General features: G+C 31.1%; 2 protein-coding genes across 6 annotated transcripts in view; one reads left to right on the plus strand and one right to left on the minus strand.

The window, feature by feature from the left end:
• The first annotated feature begins 1568 nt into the window (after window positions 1-1568).
• On the plus strand, window positions 1569-16558 carry LOC141449616 (uncharacterized). Its single transcript, XM_074119183.1, has 8 exons — window positions 1569-1769; window positions 1880-2012; window positions 5322-5447; window positions 7532-7665; window positions 9296-9502; window positions 10417-10739; window positions 11536-11783; window positions 13330-16558. The coding sequence occupies exons 1-8, from the start codon at window positions 1719-1721 to the stop codon at window positions 13353-13355; spliced, it is 1248 nt and encodes a 415-aa protein (XP_073975284.1). The 5' UTR covers window positions 1569-1718; the 3' UTR covers window positions 13356-16558.
• The window catches only part of Egfr (epidermal growth factor receptor), a 380956-nt gene continuing 378375 nt past the window's right edge, over window positions 15848-18428 (minus strand). For all 5 annotated transcript variants that reach the window (XM_074119173.1, XM_074119175.1, XM_074119172.1 and 2 more), the window contains one exon: window positions 15848-17326. In XM_074119173.1, coding sequence (XP_073975274.1) covers window positions 17082-17326 — 245 coding nt within the window. In that variant the 3' untranslated portion in view covers window positions 15848-17081. The remainder of the gene's footprint in view (window positions 17327-18428) is intronic.

Genomic DNA, 18428 nt, shown 5'->3' on the forward strand with positions numbered 1-18428 from the left:
CATATTCATTCACACATTGTAAAGTGTTTCTTTATCTACATGGTCAGCAGGTTATAGCAGGACCTTATTCTGTTCAATCTTGAAGAAGAAAATAATATCCTCGTAAACGAGGTTTAGCAAGTCATCCATCATTCAGCATTTTTTTTTTCACCAGATTTAGAAGCGGATCTTGGCTCCCAGCTCCAAAACATTCTTGCTAAATTGATGTGTGCCCTTTACAATCATAAATCATCGTCAGCAGTAAAAGAAATCGAAGCTTTCTGAGCTACTTCTTGGTAAGCTGTACGCCAATCTGAAGGCGTAAAAATCCATTTTCATAACCCGAGTGATTTTTGTTTCATCAAACAAATTATTCTGGTGCTGAAGAAATATTTAATAAAAAAAATCGTAACGCTGTGCATGGCAGTGGAACAATATGAGCGTCATTTATTTTGTTCGATTAAACCAAAATCTTTTCTGTTGAACTGAGTTTTAGCGAAAAATTTCTCTCTGGTTTATTGAAAAATAATTCTTTAACCATGACAAAACCCGAAATGAACATTTCCCTAGAAATGGAAGATTTGGATTTTTTTTTCGCTGCTCCATAGGCTTACTGCCCAGAATCCTGATTCATCCTGATTTCTATAATGGGCATTCTGATTATTACAGCTAACAACACGGTGGATGTGAAAACAGAAAGTTTGGAATTTAAGCTAGAGTTGTGTGCAAGTTTTGGTAATGCGTCGAAATGCAGGTCCTCAATTGGATTATGGTTGTAGAAAATAATATTTTTTTCAAGGAGAAGGCTTATTGCGTTAGTAACAAACCATTTGTTTTAGTTGAAAAAGGCATAGACTTTTTCATTTATTTTTAAATATTTGTTTTAAGCGTTCGAATGAAACAAAGAACTATTGCCTCTGTAAGAAATACTCATCAGGCAAATTGATTTTAAGGAGAGGTTGTAGGAAGACAGGCTTTTCTCAGAAGCCCTTCTCACATAGGGAACCTAGTTTAATGAATTTAACTAACATTTCTACTTGAGTTCAATTCCGTTTTTTTTTAAATTCCTGACCGGATTCGAATTTTCATGGGAGGATTGGTTACTCAGCTTGATGCCGAGGATTTGTCTTCAAACTGAACAAACTGGTTAATCAACTTCTGATTATGGATAAAAGACCGAAACAGGTCAGAAATAAAACAACAAATAAAATCAACGATATTTAGTAAAATTCCCAATATTAAAGAGGAATTAATGTGCAAACATACAAATGTTTTCTTCAAATATTTCGCAATGTCTACAGAAAAAGTAATAAGGTAAAGTTTTAAAATATTTTATTATCTATGTATACTTACATTTTATAAAAGTGGGGACTTGGGTAAAATAAAGACAAGATAAATACTTTTCTATGGAATATATAGAAAAGAATTGCAGTTAATTTAGAAGAATTTTTTGACACTAATTGTGCACACTAAAACACAATTCACACTCACATACATATTTTATATATATAAGGGGGGACAGAGAGGCGTGGCTTGTTTTGTTATGAACCTCAACTGATAACAGGTAATTTTATATGAGCAACCTAAAAATGAGATATGCCTAGTGTGGCGATCGGTGGCGATGTAGCTCTGTGTTAGGTGCTTAATTTACTTGATTTGAAAATAATGAACGATGGTTTTCAAGGTAGGACAGAGTGTACTAATCAACATAATTAAATTTCGTACTTGATTACATTGCAATGAAGGAAAACCATAGGGCTGCAACGATCTTCGCTAGTATTTTCACATTGGTATTTATATTTTATTATAAATGGGTCCTTGTTGATTTGTACATTATTATCTTGGGTCTAACATAAGATTTATTTACTTTAATCTCAGGATTGAACAAATCCCTTTACAGATCCAGTCAGTTATTTGGTGTTTAATTGCAATTTATTCTGTAGCAGTTTACGCTTGTCGTGTGAAGTATCCATTTGAACTTAATCATGATAAAACAACAATACCTGATTTGTTATATTGGTCATATTTTTATGGTAAGAACTTTTTATTTATAAAATAATGTATATATTATTTACTTATGTAATGAAAAATCCCACATGTTAGCCTTACGTTACTGATAACACACACTTGAGGCAACATTTCATAGTGATAAAAACAAGTGAAGGACATTCAAATATTGGCAGGCATTATTAAATAACATACATTAGCACTATGTTGAGAAAAGAAAAAACTAACATTCTTTGTTTACAAAATTTTCAACTCGTAACAAAAACAATAAACTTTTCATGAAAATTAAAGTAAAATTATTGATAAAAGATTTGTTTAAAACAAAATAATCGTTATCTCTCCGAAGTGATTATTTTCAATATTTTGAAGATTATTTTTATGTATAATGTTTATTTAATCTCTCTGATTTTACAAACTTTAAACTTTTAGAACCCTTAGTTAAAACCAAACTAGAAATAAAAGAAGTTTATGAAGCAATGCACTGAAATAGAAAATTTCTAAAATATTTTGACGGCTGAGGCGCCGTTGGCCCCGTGACCAACTGGTAGACTAATGATGATCATCATTCATGATTGCCACGCCATTTTTATTGTACGCACAGCATATTTACTTATTGTACTGCACGAGTGCAGGTGTAAATTTCAAATAAAAGATATAAAAAAATAATATTGAGAACTTCAACAAAAATTAAAAAAATTAACAATTAACAATCCAACAGTTGGATCCAATATTTGTATGCGACGTTGTCCGACACAAAACATGAACGTCTTGACGTATAACATCTTTAATACACGCAAATCATTTTACTAACTAATATTTAAACTATAATTGAAAAATATTGCATTAAATAAAATAAAAAAAAATTAAATAGTGCAATAAAGGAAAACATGATTAAATGAGAAATATTTCACTCATAAAGTGATCCGGGTTCTCTTTCTAGGAGTCTCTGCTGTTCACTTTCGGGTTTTCGACGATGGAAATTGTTGTTTGTAGTGAGACAACGCTGTCCGGTGGTCGGTAGTACACCAATTAATTTGTGCCCTAAATTAAAAAAAAAAATCTTGGTAAAAGAATATGGTACGAAATTTTTGATACGTCATGTAAAATACGAAAATATATAAAAAAAATTGTAACAAAGAATTAATCAAATGAAGTTCACTTAACTTATATGACTGATCACATTTGATAAGATTAAACTTATTGTTAGATTATTGACAGGACTTTCTGAATTTGAAGAGGAAAACACACAAAAAATAAATACTTTTCTATTGGCAAGTGTGAATAACTTGTTCGAAAATAATTTAAGGAATAGGAATCATTCAACTCTCCTCCCCGTAAAGTGTATTTATAATGCATTATAAATAATAATGATAATAATATATAATGTATATTTAATAAATGCCATGAAATGGCTTAATTCTTCTTGTATTCGACTGGAAACACAAACATGAATCCACCTGTCGTAAATCTAATCATAAAAATAAATAACTATATCTAAATCCGTTGTAATCGAAATGAATTCTCTAATCTAAAAGTTGGACATACGTTTATAGTAGATTCAGTGGGGTTGGCCAGTCAGCCGATGACACCGCAGCCCAGGGGATCTCTTCTGTCATTATCTTCTAGTTGGAGCATCACCACTGCCTATTTGATTAGACTTGAGAATTTGGAAAGGAACTCTTGAATAAAGTGCAAAGATTCGCATTTTTATTCTCAAAAAATACCCTTCACCCTTGACAGAATACATGTAAGCCTTTTCCGCTTTACTCAGTCTTCAATTGCCTGTCCATAGCCTTTTGGATAATGCCGCTGAAAGTTTAGGCGAACGGTTAATACGGGTAAACTTTTTTTGTCTTACTCTGACGAGATTGTTGACGGTCCACCGTGGCTACATTATATCTTACCCTTCTATATGTGCATCCAGCATTATTGATTAACAACAGCGACATTTGGCTATACTGTAAGATCTTTTTACATGAGAATCTTTCCGAACAAGACAGGGTACCGTTTTATGAACTTTATGCCCTCAATACCTGGGCAACAGACAACGTACTGACATTGATAAGGACGTCTATCCCACCCTACCCTTGAATTACCTTCGTAGAATTTGATAGCCAATACCTGGTTGTAAGAGAAAATTGCAACTCTAGCCTTGATTATCCTCCTCCTATAATCTCAGCCGCCAAATGGATTGCAACTAGCTCTGTATATGGCCAGTTTTCTTGGGCTTATCTATATAATACCTTGGATTAACCGGGAATATACCGGTTCCTAACCCTTTTCTTTGGAAACCCTTTGCTTTCTTCTCGGAGTAGTCCGTGATCCAAGCAGACAAGTTTAAAGTAATTACTTAATTATTTTCTAATTATTGATGACTGCTTAACAGCTAAAAGTTTCCTTAATTATTTTGTTCTAATATTAAGAAAAAAAAAATTATAAACAATTTAATGACTGCGGTATTGTAAATGTCAACAGTTTGTAAGTGAAGGTAATGCAATTACTTCTCAAAGCGAAACCCGAAGAAAAAATTCAGGGAATGCCTCTTAAAAGTTGAATGAGATTATTAAGTGTACCAGAAATGTTTGGCAAGTCTAATAAGATCGTCTGGTAAAAAGTAGTTAACATTTGTAGTTGGCTAATGCAATTTCAATTGAAAAATGAAGCAGAAGTATTCCTGATAGAAAATTTTGTATCATTTTGAAGCCCTCTCAGCAATATTAACCCCCTAATCCCCAAAAGTATTAAAAACGCAATTTCTAATCCTTCTATAAACTAAAATTTCAATTTTAATTTTAAAAAAACTGCTATCACTACTTGGAGGAAGAAAAAGTTTGCAATTTAAAGCAATTTTTACTATCATTTATGCAGATAACTGAAAAAATATAATATTTCTGAATTCTTATTCCAAAGTATTATTGTATTTTTTTTGTTTTTATTTGTTATTTAATTAATTATTGTATTTCTTAAATGTCTGAGGAATTATTACTTGATGCCTTTTTAAACCTCAGTGATTCTATCATTCCAGACAAGAGAATCCATCTCCAGACAGTGTGCTGTAAAAGGCTCCAGGATATGAAAAAAAAAATTTGGGGACAGAAAGTTGGATTCGAATCCAGAATTTTGTGTAGGAGTCCACTTCCAGCTCATTTGATTAAAAACTGAAGTAATCGTTTAGCTTTTCAGGCGAAGCTTAACGCCCAACTACAAATTCGGTGTCATACTTTACTATAAACAATTTTTCCTAAAAAATAAAAGCTAGTCATATGCGGGATTCGAACTGGACATCTTCCACTTTTTTTCGTATTATAACTGTGATAATTATTTTCAATTGTTAGGAGAATGCAGATCACCTCCTGGAGAAGAACTGTTGGAAGCTCCATCAGCCACGAGAACCTTCTATTGGATGTTGGTGTATGGTGTGATAAGTGCTATTTGGATACCCACTTCTGTACTTTTATTAGGTAATATTTTTAAAAAAATATAAACCTTCGGTATACAGGGTGAACCAGTAACTAATGTCCATACTGTGCCTACTGTGTGTAGCACATCTAAAGTGGAGTTCAATGACGTAATGGCCAACTTCATATTTTCCACTGTTCTTGAATGACGTCACTTTAATTTTTTTTTTCTACAAACATCACTTTTTTTTGCAATAAAAATGTTATTACTCAGAAAGTTTTAGTCCGAATTCGATTCTGATGACACGGTTAGAAAGGCAGATAAATTTCCTAAAAATTGATACCATTTGGAAGCATAAATTATTCTCCAAACAGCCTCAATCTTCCTCCGAATGCTGGAAAAATAAAAATGATAGACATTTTTAAGAAAACTCATTAGGCCCTTACGTGATCATTATCAGACCTAGGTGCTGGTACTTTTTATAAAAGTTTCCTAGCCTAATGGGCTTTCAAATGGTATATCATTTTCCAGGATTCCTTTTAACTTCGTATGAGAAGTTACGTTTGTTTTACGAGCACACAAGTGTTAGTTTCTTAAGTTGTTTAATTCATTGAAAACTCTTTTAGATGGACCAGTAGTCCATTCGTAATTTTGACTTCCTTATTTTAAGATAATCTACTTTAAAAATTGACTACTGGTCCATCTAAACGTGTTTTCAATGAATTAAACAACTTGATAAACTAACACTGTTGAGTGCTCGTGAACACGTTTTCTTGCAAATCAAACGTTATTTCTCATACGAAGATAAAAGGAATCCTGGAAAATGATATATCGTTAGAAAGCCCATTCCATTGGGGCAGGAAACATTTATAAAAAGTGCCAGTACCTAAGTCTGATAATGATCACGTAAGGGCCTAATGAGTTTTCTTAAAAATTTCGATTTTTCCAGCATTTGGAGGAAGATTGAGTCTGTTTGGAGAATAACTTATGCTTCGAAATGGTATCAATTTTTAGAAAATTTATCTGCCTTTCTAACCGTGTCATCAGAATCGAATTCGGACTAAAACTTTCTGAGTAATAACATTTTTATTGGAAAAAAGTAATGTTTGTAGAAAAAAAATGCAAGTGACTTCACTCAAGAACAGTGGAAAATATGAAGTTGGCCAATACATCATTGAACTCTGCTTTAGATGTACTATACACAGTAGGCCTATAGACATTCACCCTGTAGAGGAAAGCCTAATGTATTAATTCCTCAAATCTCACTAAGGAGGTAGGCAAAAATGTGGTCGGAAATCTGAAACAACTTAATTATAATTTAATGGCAGTAGTAACAATTTAGCAGCCCTTAATGCTGTTACAGCTTGAGGAAAAGGTAAGTCAACTAGAAATGGAAGTTTAGCCTAACATTAATTTCCATTATTGCAGTCACAAATCTTTTAATGTATTTTCTAAGTGCCATAGCGTCTTTGCATATTTATTGACAAATAAATCAATTTTAAGCAGAAAGATATTTGTTGCCAAATCTAATTTAAAAATTTCTATACAAGAATGTAGACAACTTGCAGATACACGTGTGCATAAATATGTTCTAATGTTTGCTTTTGGTAAATTAAACTTCAATAGCTCACTCATGAACTAGCTCTCTTGTGAACAGATCTGTTTGGACTGTTCTGTAGAAAGTCATATTGCTGGTGTGAGATGCTCGCAGTATGTCCAAGATACCTAAAGAAGTTTCTGGTTACAACCAAGAATTTTATTTTATAAATATATGGCAGTAAGATATTTATGTCTAAAACAAAAACAAAAAACTGTTACGAATTTAATTATGGCGTGCGAATTTGTTTTTTATTTTATTTTTTTTCCTTCAAAGTAACGTTCGAGACACGAAAAGACATGTTATAGATAGTCTTTGCCCAAAAATTAATTTTTAGGTTTTTTAAGTTTTAAGAATTATTAATACCTACCTCTCTTTATAAATAATATATTTCATATTAGGATAAGGATCATTAATTATGAAATGGCGCTTAATATGAGAATCGCAAGAGATAATTGCGACTGAACTGAAACTCTACAGTAAACTGAAGTCAGTAATTTTAATTTAATTTGTTTCTGTAAAAGTAATTATTTTTACTTTTTTGTGTAGTTGTTGCGGTGACTAAAACAAAAGGAAACTATGCAGCATGGCTATACCTTCCCTGGATACTAAACACGGCTGCAATTATACTTGTAGATTTATGTGCCACTATTGTATATGGTTTGGATATATCCAACACATTAGTGAGTATAACTAATTTTGAAAAAGTTTAATAACTATACAAAAATTCTAATTTTTTTTTTACAAATTTTCGCAATTGGTGGGAAATTTGCTTTTCTATTACTGCGGTAAGAAAAATTAAACATTAGAGGAAGCAAAATGCATAGGTGCCATATTGACATTGTTCAAAGTTAAAATGTTTCGTTTATTTATTGGTGGTGCTGCATAAAACAGTCATTTAGCGCAAAACACCAAAATATCGCAAAATAAAATACTCCCGATAAAAACCAAGTTTGGAAGATTTGTGTACACCTTTCTCTTTGTAATTTAAAGTGATGTTTATATAAACCAAATGGTCTTTAATGTTTCCATAAAAGTTTTTGATTCATTTCCTGGATTCAGAAAATTCTTCAATCTTTAGACAATCAAATGAGTAATGATTTCACTTTCTTTTTTAAACGCTTTTGACTTAGCCTTAGACACTATTTATTCTCTTTACAATTAAACACTGACTGACGCATTAGGGGAGAATGTCCATTAAGTAATTATATTAAAGACTCATAGAGGACAAGGGACCTACTCCAATGTGGTTGGGACAACGTGGCTATCACTCGCTAGACTCGGCGCTAATGACTCACGCGAACGACACTTGGATAGAACTCTGACCTTCTTTTAAACAGTTCTGCCAACAGTTTAGGTGATATTATTTCTGTTCTGCTTGATCAATAAATCCAGAAATTGGCTACATGTTTACAGTACATGTAGTTAGTTACTTTTCCATCTCTGGCCATTTCCATAGTGCGCCTTTAGACGCATTTACATTATTTTTGTTTGATTCCAAGAGAGGTCTCTATGAAGTCGTGTGATATTTCTCCATTATTGTAAAAAACGCCAAAGATGTCGGGAAGACTAGAAATTTTAAACCTTAAAAGAGTAAGATGTTCAAGGTTAGCCAATTAAATTTATTAGAACAGTAAACGAGTGAAAGAATTCTGGAGAGTAAAGGAATTTTATTAAACTGCTATTAAACCGTTTCAAGTTATTGAATATTGTTTTTGCTTGATAAAATATATTTCTTCAATACTTTTTTTAGAATGAGGAGTTGTATTAGTTATAATCAAATGTTTTTTAGTAAAGTAAGAATGGCTCATTAATTCGCTATATTAGCCGTGTTCTTCTTGTAAGTTTTATTAGATTGTTAAGATTTATTTAATTTCTAGTAGAAGTAGTCGTGGGGTAGACGTAAGCAGAGGTATTTATAATTTGGGCGGTTAGAACTGATAAAACAATCTGTTGCCACTGCTCTTAATGGAGAATGTAAATCTTGCGTTACCAATTCGGAAAAAAACCTTTTAAAAGTTACAATTGAAATATTTTATATAAAGAAAGAGAGCACAAAATGGAATATAATCCATTGAATTTATAAATATTTATTTCTAAATGCTGTCTTTGACAGTCAATTTATAATAACCGATCGGAACCTGGGATAGATCGAAATATTAATAATGATCAATCAACCAGCTCGAGCTGGTTAGGATAGGCGGAGTAAATCCTTATTGTTCGTCGATATACAAAATTAGCTAGGGCTGTTAAATTATAACATCAAGGAAACATTTGTTTATATTTATTAAAAATAAACTGATTTTATTTCAGACTGTGGAAGACTATGATGCTTTTGTTAAACCATTACCATGGATGCCTGTTGGCGCGGATGGCTTAACCGTTGTACCTGCCATTGAAATGACGGCCTTTTTCTCAAGAATAATAGTGTTTTGGTTAATAAATTTTATTCTTCTTGGTGTTGTCATCCAAGAATGTGTCTCTTTAAAACGAAAGACTCCAACTTCTGCTTTCGTTGAGGTAATTAGATACAATACTATCTTTTAAAAGTTGGTTTTGGATAGAAAGTTATAGTAGGAGACGTCGAATTGGAGTATACTCCAATACGTTTAGGGGTAACTGAGTGAGTTATCTAGATTTTTGTGGATTATGATTGTGATTAGGTTGGGTGATTTATTATCTTCTTTTTCTTTTGTAAATTTGGTAGTAGGAATGGAAATGATAAAGGATTTAGAGGATGTCAATTGGTTTAATCAAGGAGGTCTTATGTTAAAAAGTGTGGAAAGAAGGTTCTAAGGATGAAAAGAATAGTCTCAAGGTTAACCAGGAAAGGAGCGAGCCAACTTCCATCGTCCTAGCCCTCTTTTTCTGATTTTTTTAAGTTTTGTTCTCAAAATCGGAATCATTGCAGACATGCTGCTATCTAGAATCTAGATAGATGACCCCATCATCTTAGAACGCTTCATCAAGATTATTATTTGAATTTTATGTACGAATCGCGTACATCTAGAGAACTGCTCTGTTACAACGGTCATTTTTTACGTGTGGAGGCAAGATAATTAATGTGTATAATGAGTTTTTGTTTTTAATTTCCCAGCAAAATACTTTCTACATTCTATACTTATCTTCTTAATAATTGTGCTTCTTTCTAAAAGTTGCAATTTTAAAGTAAAGTCGCCTGCATTTTCCAGACTGACAGCTTCTCTAGTGTTACCATTATTATCAGTAAATGTTAAAAAAATAAAAACACTAATTAAGGTTATAATTTGATTTGTTCAAACTCCTTATTTTAACGTCTATTCAGTGGTCTTTATCTCGCTTCCTTCTTCGAATTTCTTAAAACAAAAAGTTCATCGTTTACCTGTGGATTTTTTCAATTAAATAAAATTACATTAAAGAGATGTTATAAAAGGGTAGAATGCTCTGTGTTCCAGCAAGAAGTAAGGGCTAAAGCTTCAAACGACAGCAATTCTTCTCAGTGGATAAACGTCAGATCAGATGACATAACTTTGAAACGCCTTCCACGATTACATATTCAAGACTCCCCAACTAATAGATTGAGATCATCCTTTGAAACAATATCATCTCATTCACCAGCTGCAGAATCTCCAATATCACCCTCTCCAGTTCCTGTAACACCTCAGCCTTTAGCAAGAGCATCTTTTCTTAGAAGAAATAATTCTTCACCGGTGTATGATGTCTATGGAAAACCTTTGGGCAGTACATTTCCAGAAGAACTGCCCAAGCATATCCCGACGTAAGTAAAGATTATTCATTTTATTCCTAATATTTATATCTCGCAGTTGTGGCCGATATTCATGAAAATATAAATTATTAATATAAAATTATACATACAGGATGATCTATTTAAAAGGCACCATTCGCTAATAACTTTTTAGGAAAGCGAAAATACGGAAAAACCCATTAAATAAACCATGTTTTTAAAGTCTAGTTTAAAAATTTTCCATCCCCGGTGCTGTATCTTTGTTTTTTGCGGAGTTACGGCCAAAAAGCTGATCTCGGGGTTTCACGAGGACCACTGGTTTTGACTATAATTATGAAAACTACATAAAAAGTTGTGAAAAATGTCGTTGACCCGGTAACGATATCCCTAATATTTGTCGAGATATTTAAGATCAAAGTAACAATTTTATCTATTCGTGATCGGTTTACAATATTAATTTTCCACCAGAGGACCTCCCAAAACGTGTATTTCTATTATATTTTTCTGATATTAGTTTTTTGATCACAGTAAAATAAAATTAATGCTATCTAGAAGTACATGGCTGAGAAACCTTCTTAAAAAACTGAACTGAATTATATATTAAAGGATATAACTAATAAGGATCGATTATAATAAAGCCTCTTTGGCAGAACTGAAATGAATGTTCAGTTCATTTTTTTTTTCTTAACCTTATTTCTATTTTCTGTATTCCATTTAGATAGAAACTTTTTTGATAAAAAATAAAAATAAAAACTTATCTTGGAAGTTATAGATGAGATTTAGCAATTTTCAAAATAATAAACTAAAACAAAAAAAATTGTTACTGCAGCAATGATCCTGCATTGAAGACTGGGCTCAATAATCAAGTACCATGGACTTATGCGCAACCTGTGGAACTAAATCTAAGAGTCAAGCAAGCAGCCTTGCAACATAAAGAAGCCGCAAGACCTCAGATACCAAATCCAGATTATACCATGCATTCTCAGCAGGCAAGGAGGCCGGGCTTATCAGCATCTAATCTTTCTCGTTCCAGTTCTGTTCTTACACCTACTACTGAGTCACCATATTCTAATAGAAGTACGCTTTCCGTTTTTTTCTGATTTTATTTTTCACTTTTTACAATTCTCGATTTGTGGAGTTTGTAGGAAATATTAATTATTTTATTTATTATGTTTACCTTGGCCTAAATCTTGTACCTTCGTCCTCGAAGTATTATCCGGTGTAACCTTGCTATGATCATCAAGAAAACTTGAAAATTGCACCTTTCTTCTCTACCTTTTTTACCGCAAAAGTCGACAGCATTCATGCTGGCATTCAGGGTCATTTTTTTCTATTAACTTATTCAGTGGCATTAAGTAACTTTTTTTGACATCCCTGCAAAGTAAGAAAGATTTAACAATTATGCTTCATTCTGAAAGTTGCAATTTTAGAGTAAAGTCGCCTGCATTTTCCAGACTGTCAGCTTCTCTAGCGTTACCATTATTATCAGCAAATGTTAAAAGAATAAAAACAATAAAAAAGGCTATAATTTTACATTGTTCAAACCACTTATTTTAACGTCTATTCAGTGGTCTTTATCTTGCTTCCTTCTTCGAATTTCTTAAAACAAAAAATTCATACTTAAATCTTAAGCGTTTGAACGTAAGCGTTCAAATCTTATGCAATTCTTTAAAAGTATCTCGAAATCATCTGGTAGGTATTAGAAGAATCCTTACGTGCAGAATTTCTTCTGCACACTCATTTGATTTACTTACTTTAGCACATACTCTGTTACCCAACACCCAACTTCAGTCAAAGGAGATGCTTCTTTTTACATTTGAAGCAACTTATTCTGTATCCCGATGGCATCATCGTATAAATTCGATACGGAATGCCTTTTTTTTTTTTAGCCTAGCCTACACACATGAAGCACAAATTGAAAGGTTACAATCTGCTCCAAATTCATAGCTCATTGACTAAAGTTTAAGAAATGTTTGTTGTGCTCCGTCTTGCAAGTAAATATTTTTCAAATGATCTATGCATAAATTAACATAATAGGAGAATAATTAATAAAATCTTTTATGTTTGGTTGTGTAACGAATGAGACCTGTTATTTTCGCTTTTTTTTACTCCTAGTGTTATTAATTATTTTATTTTTTGTAGTTGGACCAACGTTTGTGTTTGAGCTTTTTAAAATAAAAAAGCAAGCTGAAAGTTTGTATTCAATTTGAAACTAGTTCGTTTTGAAAGTAGTGCTGCAATTCCAAATTAAAAAAATATACATATATGTATATTTTACATACATATGTATGTTCATCAAAGAGAGATTTTACAGTATTTAGGATTCCGGGTTTTTTTTTTTTAATCTAAATTCTTATGGGAGTCAACTCCAACATTTTTGAACAAACTTTCGCTAATTGCTATTTGAACAACCACCATTTGTAGCATTTTTCATGTTCTCTCCTGAAGCGTAATACTAAAAATAGAGAGGCAATACGATAAAATTCTACTTACACTGAATTATCATTATAATTGTAATATTTGCCGTTTTTATTTTCATTTCAGTATTTTATATAAATAAATATTATTGTATTGATAAATATTTACTATTTAAATAGAGTCTAAAAAGAGTTTTATTTTATAGGTTGGAACCGAACAGTTCTATACTGATTACTTGAAAAGAAAATAAGAAAAAACGATCGTGGTTTAGAACCATAAAATAAAGTAAAAGAAAAATACATTTTGCTTCAAAAGATATTTTTACAGCGTTCACTTTTAATCTTGCTTTTAACGAAACTGAATCAGACTACTTTTTAATGAAATGAAAGTTTAAGAGAATATATGTATTATTTCTTTAGTAATAAAAACTGAAAATTGAAACGATAATAATACTAATTTTGTATATTTGTATTTAATTGTTGAACTTTTAAATGTTTTGTTTCATGAACAGGATTTTCATTGCTAATTGTGAAAATGAATATTCTAATTTACAAACTAGATTAAAGTTAAGCAAATAAGGTAAATTTAAATCGTATAATTAAATGAAACTATTTAGCAGGCATATTTTTTTTTTTATGTAGGAAGAAATAACATTTTAAATAATAATTTTAATGATTGTAAATGATTTAATGGAATATGATGTATATATCAAATTTTATACTTAATATTTACTAGTCAATTTAAATAGATTTATTTGTTGTACAAAATTGCAAATAAAACGAGACAATATTAAATTGTTTTTAAAAACTATTTTAAATAATTTCTAGATTCAATTATCTAGAAACGCTTCTCTCAAAACCGTAAGCCGTAAATGCTACAATTAAAAATTAATTATAACTTCAAATGTTTTTATTGTAGCATGAGCAGTTATAAATGTGGCGAATCCTTGATGCGAAGGCCTGCGTTATAAATAAATAATTTCTCGGGGAACTTTACCTACTCTTAACTTTATTTCTTCCTTCTTTTGTATATTCTTGACTGCTCAGCAACCATCCTACCCCGACGACATCATATATTTCCGTTTGTTCGTTTTTCTTTTCATCTGATTTTCTCACCCAAGGCTATGATTTTCTTTCTCGTCTAAATTTTTTCAGAATTTCCTGGCTTCAAGATCTCTCCTTCACTTTCTAAGCAAACTAACAATTTCGCTTCTATCCCTTCCGTTCGTCTAACAAACAACTGCAACAACACTGCCTTTTTGGATAGAAACTCTTGAATTTCCCTTTGTTTTGTTTGTTTGTTTTTTAATTATTTAATTTAGAAGCAGCATTATTCTAATGATGATTGCCATTGAGTATTACTAAGTCTGTGGACTTGATCAAGTGAATGGAGCAACCATCTAGCAGTGACACCCCTGGTATAATAGTCTCCAACGTTATCCCTGGAATCACTTCCTTTTCATCAACTTAAACTTTTATCTTTTTCAACTTATACTTTCATCAACGTGGTGGTGTAGCAAGAAGTTTTATTCATTGCGTCAATCACATGTAACATGTTTAGGTTAGAGTGCAAGTTGTAGTTTTACATAGAACTCACTCGTAATGGATAATCGGCACTTTTTGAAAACTGGACAACTTCTTGCTAATAAAAGTTTTCTTGTCAAACTTTAACAATGGAAAACTGCCAAGTGGCTACACTAATGGAAACCCTTAGACGACTGTCCTGGCGGACATTTAATATGAGCCTTTCAAAACAAGATTTTAGATACCAGTAACTATGACGCAATCACGCCTTCACATTTTTACAAACTGCCTAAACATTCTAGGTACCTATTGACCTAATACAAACTAAATGTTTACGAAAACTTTCTGAGTGATATAATTAAAACACGCAGCAAATGTTTACAACATTTGCAACATTTTTTTGTAAAGTAATTCTTCAAACTAAAATTAGCCTGAAAAACTTCAAAAAAGAAGTTAACAAAATGTTTTAATTATTTCACCCTAGAACCAAAATAGAAACAAGAACTGTAATTGTCATTTAAAAACACGGTACCCTTCATAACCAAAATATCAGTTCATCATTACTTATTAAGTAAGACTGAATATAACTCTTCGCCTACCGAGAAATTTGTTAATTCCCATCAACAATATTTCTGTTTATATTCTAAGAAATCGTACTAATTTTACGCAACATCTTGAGTAACATTACTTCCCAAGTTCCCATCAGTAAGAACTCCAGAACTAGAATCCTACATTTTATCAATAACAAAATTTTATAAAAGAAACAATTCTTTTCACTTTGTACTTAGTCGTCTTCTTAGGAATCTTTTACTTTTTTTAAAGATATATATTACTTGTAAAAAATAGAAAAACCTTGCAAAAATAAAATAAATGTAAAGATACAGCTTTATTATTACAGCTGCGTTCTTGAGTCCATGAACGTTTTATCACATTCAGCCAGATAAATAATGCCAGTACAATTTTCAACTGCAGCGAAACTTAATCTTTGGAGCAATTTAGTTTTCTTCCAAGAACGATAAGATAAGCCTTTCTTAAGCCATAGTCGAAAGTACGATTGAAACCACATAACTAACTAGTCGGTAATTTTTTACTTTCTATTTAATTTTAAGATATAGTAAATTTTCACTAAAATTCTTTTCACAAAATTTTTACATTGCAAGGATTAGTTTTTCTTTAGGTTCACGATGAAATTAATTATAATTATAATTTATTTTCTTTATTAAACATTTATAGAGAACATAATGTATTTACAACAAATATTAATACATAAAGGTTTGCAATAAACCGATACAGAACATAATTATTGCAAGTGAACTTATTTGAAGACATCCGTTTTATTTATTATTTAAATGGAAGTAAACAAACCATTTTGGAACTCTGAACTATCATAAAATTTATAGACTTAACTCTTTAGTATGTTTGTTTGTACCTTTCTCAAAATGACTAAATGCTAATACAATATGAGACCCATTTTTTTCTTCTTCTTTTTTGACACAGAAAATAACGTAGTATTGCAAAAGATTAATGAAATGATTATACAACTAAAATAATGAAATAAAATTATAATGTTTACATACATATTTACCTTTTAGCAAATTATCACAGTCTATAGTCTTACAATATAAAGTGGGACATATTCTTCATTATTTTATTAATTTTTTTTAAAAATGTAAACCTGAGATTTTGCCAGGGTTTTCATGGATATGCGATCTGTTTTTCTTTAGTTAATATATAATATGAGGAAGGAAATATAAGTATTAGGAATTGCCCCACTGTTATATTATTTACAATTATAAGTAAATGTATAAGTAAGTACTTGTACATAATTCGAGGTTATTTTTAAAATTATGTACACTTTATCCTTAACATTAAATGAATAAACTATTCCCCTAAAATAATGTACAAAATAAGCCACACTTAAAATGGCACCATTTAGTAAATTTACATCGTTTTAATCACATGTATTTTAAAAAAAGGATTACATACATATAAAATAGAAGAATATACATTTTACCTTATTCCTATTAGTCCTATGGCATTCATTCTTTTCCTTGTACGCTAAGTTGTAAAACAGTTCGATTCACAATAACAAAAAAAAAAATTTCTTCTGCTTATATATTTGTACAAATCCACTTACAATGAATCAAAATGGAAAAATAAAATAAAATATGGCCAACTTTAGTTATATACAAAAAGTCTTTATGAATATTCTATTCAAAATAAATACTAAAGCTTTCAGGTTTTATCCACCAAAAACCGTCACTGGTTCTTATTAAATTAAAATATAACTAGTTAACACTTAAACGTGTGTGTGCTTCTTTAAATTTTTACTTTTGGATTTTTTCTTTTCTTTTTTTTCTAATAATGGCAAGAAAATCACATTAAAATATTTACAGGAAGCTTTATATATGTTTTTCTTTTATTTTTTTTAAAACTAAACAGTGGTTTCATTTCTTCTGAGCGGCTGTAATTCTCGTTGTAATCTATCAAAGTCATTATAATATTCATGATCCGATTCTTCTTCAGAAGATTTCTGATGAGGAATTGTATGTACAGGATGTGGAATACCAAGCTCTTGTGACATTACCAGATGATATTCCGGATTATCGACCATTGTTGATTGCGGTGGGATGAAGTCAGGAAAATTACTCAACATACCATTTCCATCCACCCGTTCGGCTAAAAATGAAAATAACAAATAAAATTAAAAAAATGATTCTACTGCATATCATATATTTACATATGTACAGATAAGGTATTGTAAAAACACTACAAAAAGATTTAACCATGTTTTTACTTTACGGAAAGTTGGAGTAATATTAATTCCAACGCACAAATTAAAATTTTACACAAAATGGCTCACATAAGTTTAGATAGATCTAAGCGATCTTTAACAATTTATTCAATTTTTAATTTTAATCATTTTTCTTACTCTCATCGTGATCTACTCTTATCGTGAGAGCAGTATAGCAAAGCACGTTACTGGAGTGACACCACTAGGTGCCTTCTCCACGCATGATTTTCTTTTATTTTTTTTTACCATATTTGCTTCTTGCAAATTTAAAAGATTTAAAAAAAAAATCATTTTTCAAAGAAATTCAATTTTTAACTTCTGTGGGTAAAATTAAATATTTTACTTTTTTTTTCTTTAAAACCCTCCGTTAATCACAATGTATCTGTGAGATACATGCGGAGTGTTATTCTGTTATTTCCGCCATTGTGTGGGAAGTACAGAGTTCACCCCCCTTTTAGCTTCCTGCTACCCCTTCTTCATTCCTTCAGTATACTTTTGGAAACCGGCGGGTGAAATTGTGATTTTTTACAACATCAAATTATCTGACAGATACATTGCGACCATTCAGGTAATTTTTTTATTTTTTTAAATCTTATGTTTATTGTTACCTAATATTATTTTAAAAACGTTTTAAGTATTTTAAGTTACTTTTTTTTGTTTTTGTTTTTAATTTTCATCTCTTAACACAAACCCTGTATCTGGCGGATACATTGCGATTAACCAAGTTTACTACTGCTCTCTACTTTTACTGTCCTTATAGGATGAGTCGATCTGATCCTTCCAGAAAGTATAACTTACAAAAAGGAGAGGATATGGAAGAAGTAAGACGTTTACTGCTCACAGAAGAAAGTGAATTTCACGACGAGAATTTCAATGAAGATACAGATACTGAAGAATCGGATCACATAGAAGAAAGATCGGAAGATTCCAACAGCTTGCAAAGTGAAAGTGAGAGTGATGAAGAAAACCAATCTATTGATAATTATG

Source organism: Rhodnius prolixus, unplaced genomic scaffold (assembly GCF_049639745.1).
Source record: "Rhodnius prolixus isolate KJV_2025 unplaced genomic scaffold, Rpr scaffold_2, whole genome shotgun sequence".
Taxonomy (NCBI): Eukaryota; Metazoa; Arthropoda; class Insecta; order Hemiptera; family Reduviidae; genus Rhodnius; species Rhodnius prolixus.

Excerpts from the sequence above, each read along its gene's own strand:
- LOC141449616 (XM_074119183.1), top strand. The coding sequence starts at position 1,719 with ATGAAGGAAAACCATAGGGCTGCAACGATCTTCGCTAGTATTTTCACA. Across the intron at positions 1,770-1,879 it reads TCGCTAGTATTTTCACATTG|ATCCAGTCAGTTATTTGGTG; the intron begins GTATTTATATTT and ends ATCCCTTTACAG. Across the intron at positions 10,740-11,535 it reads CTGCCCAAGCATATCCCGAC|CAATGATCCTGCATTGAAGA; the intron begins GTAAGTAAAGAT and ends TTGTTACTGCAG.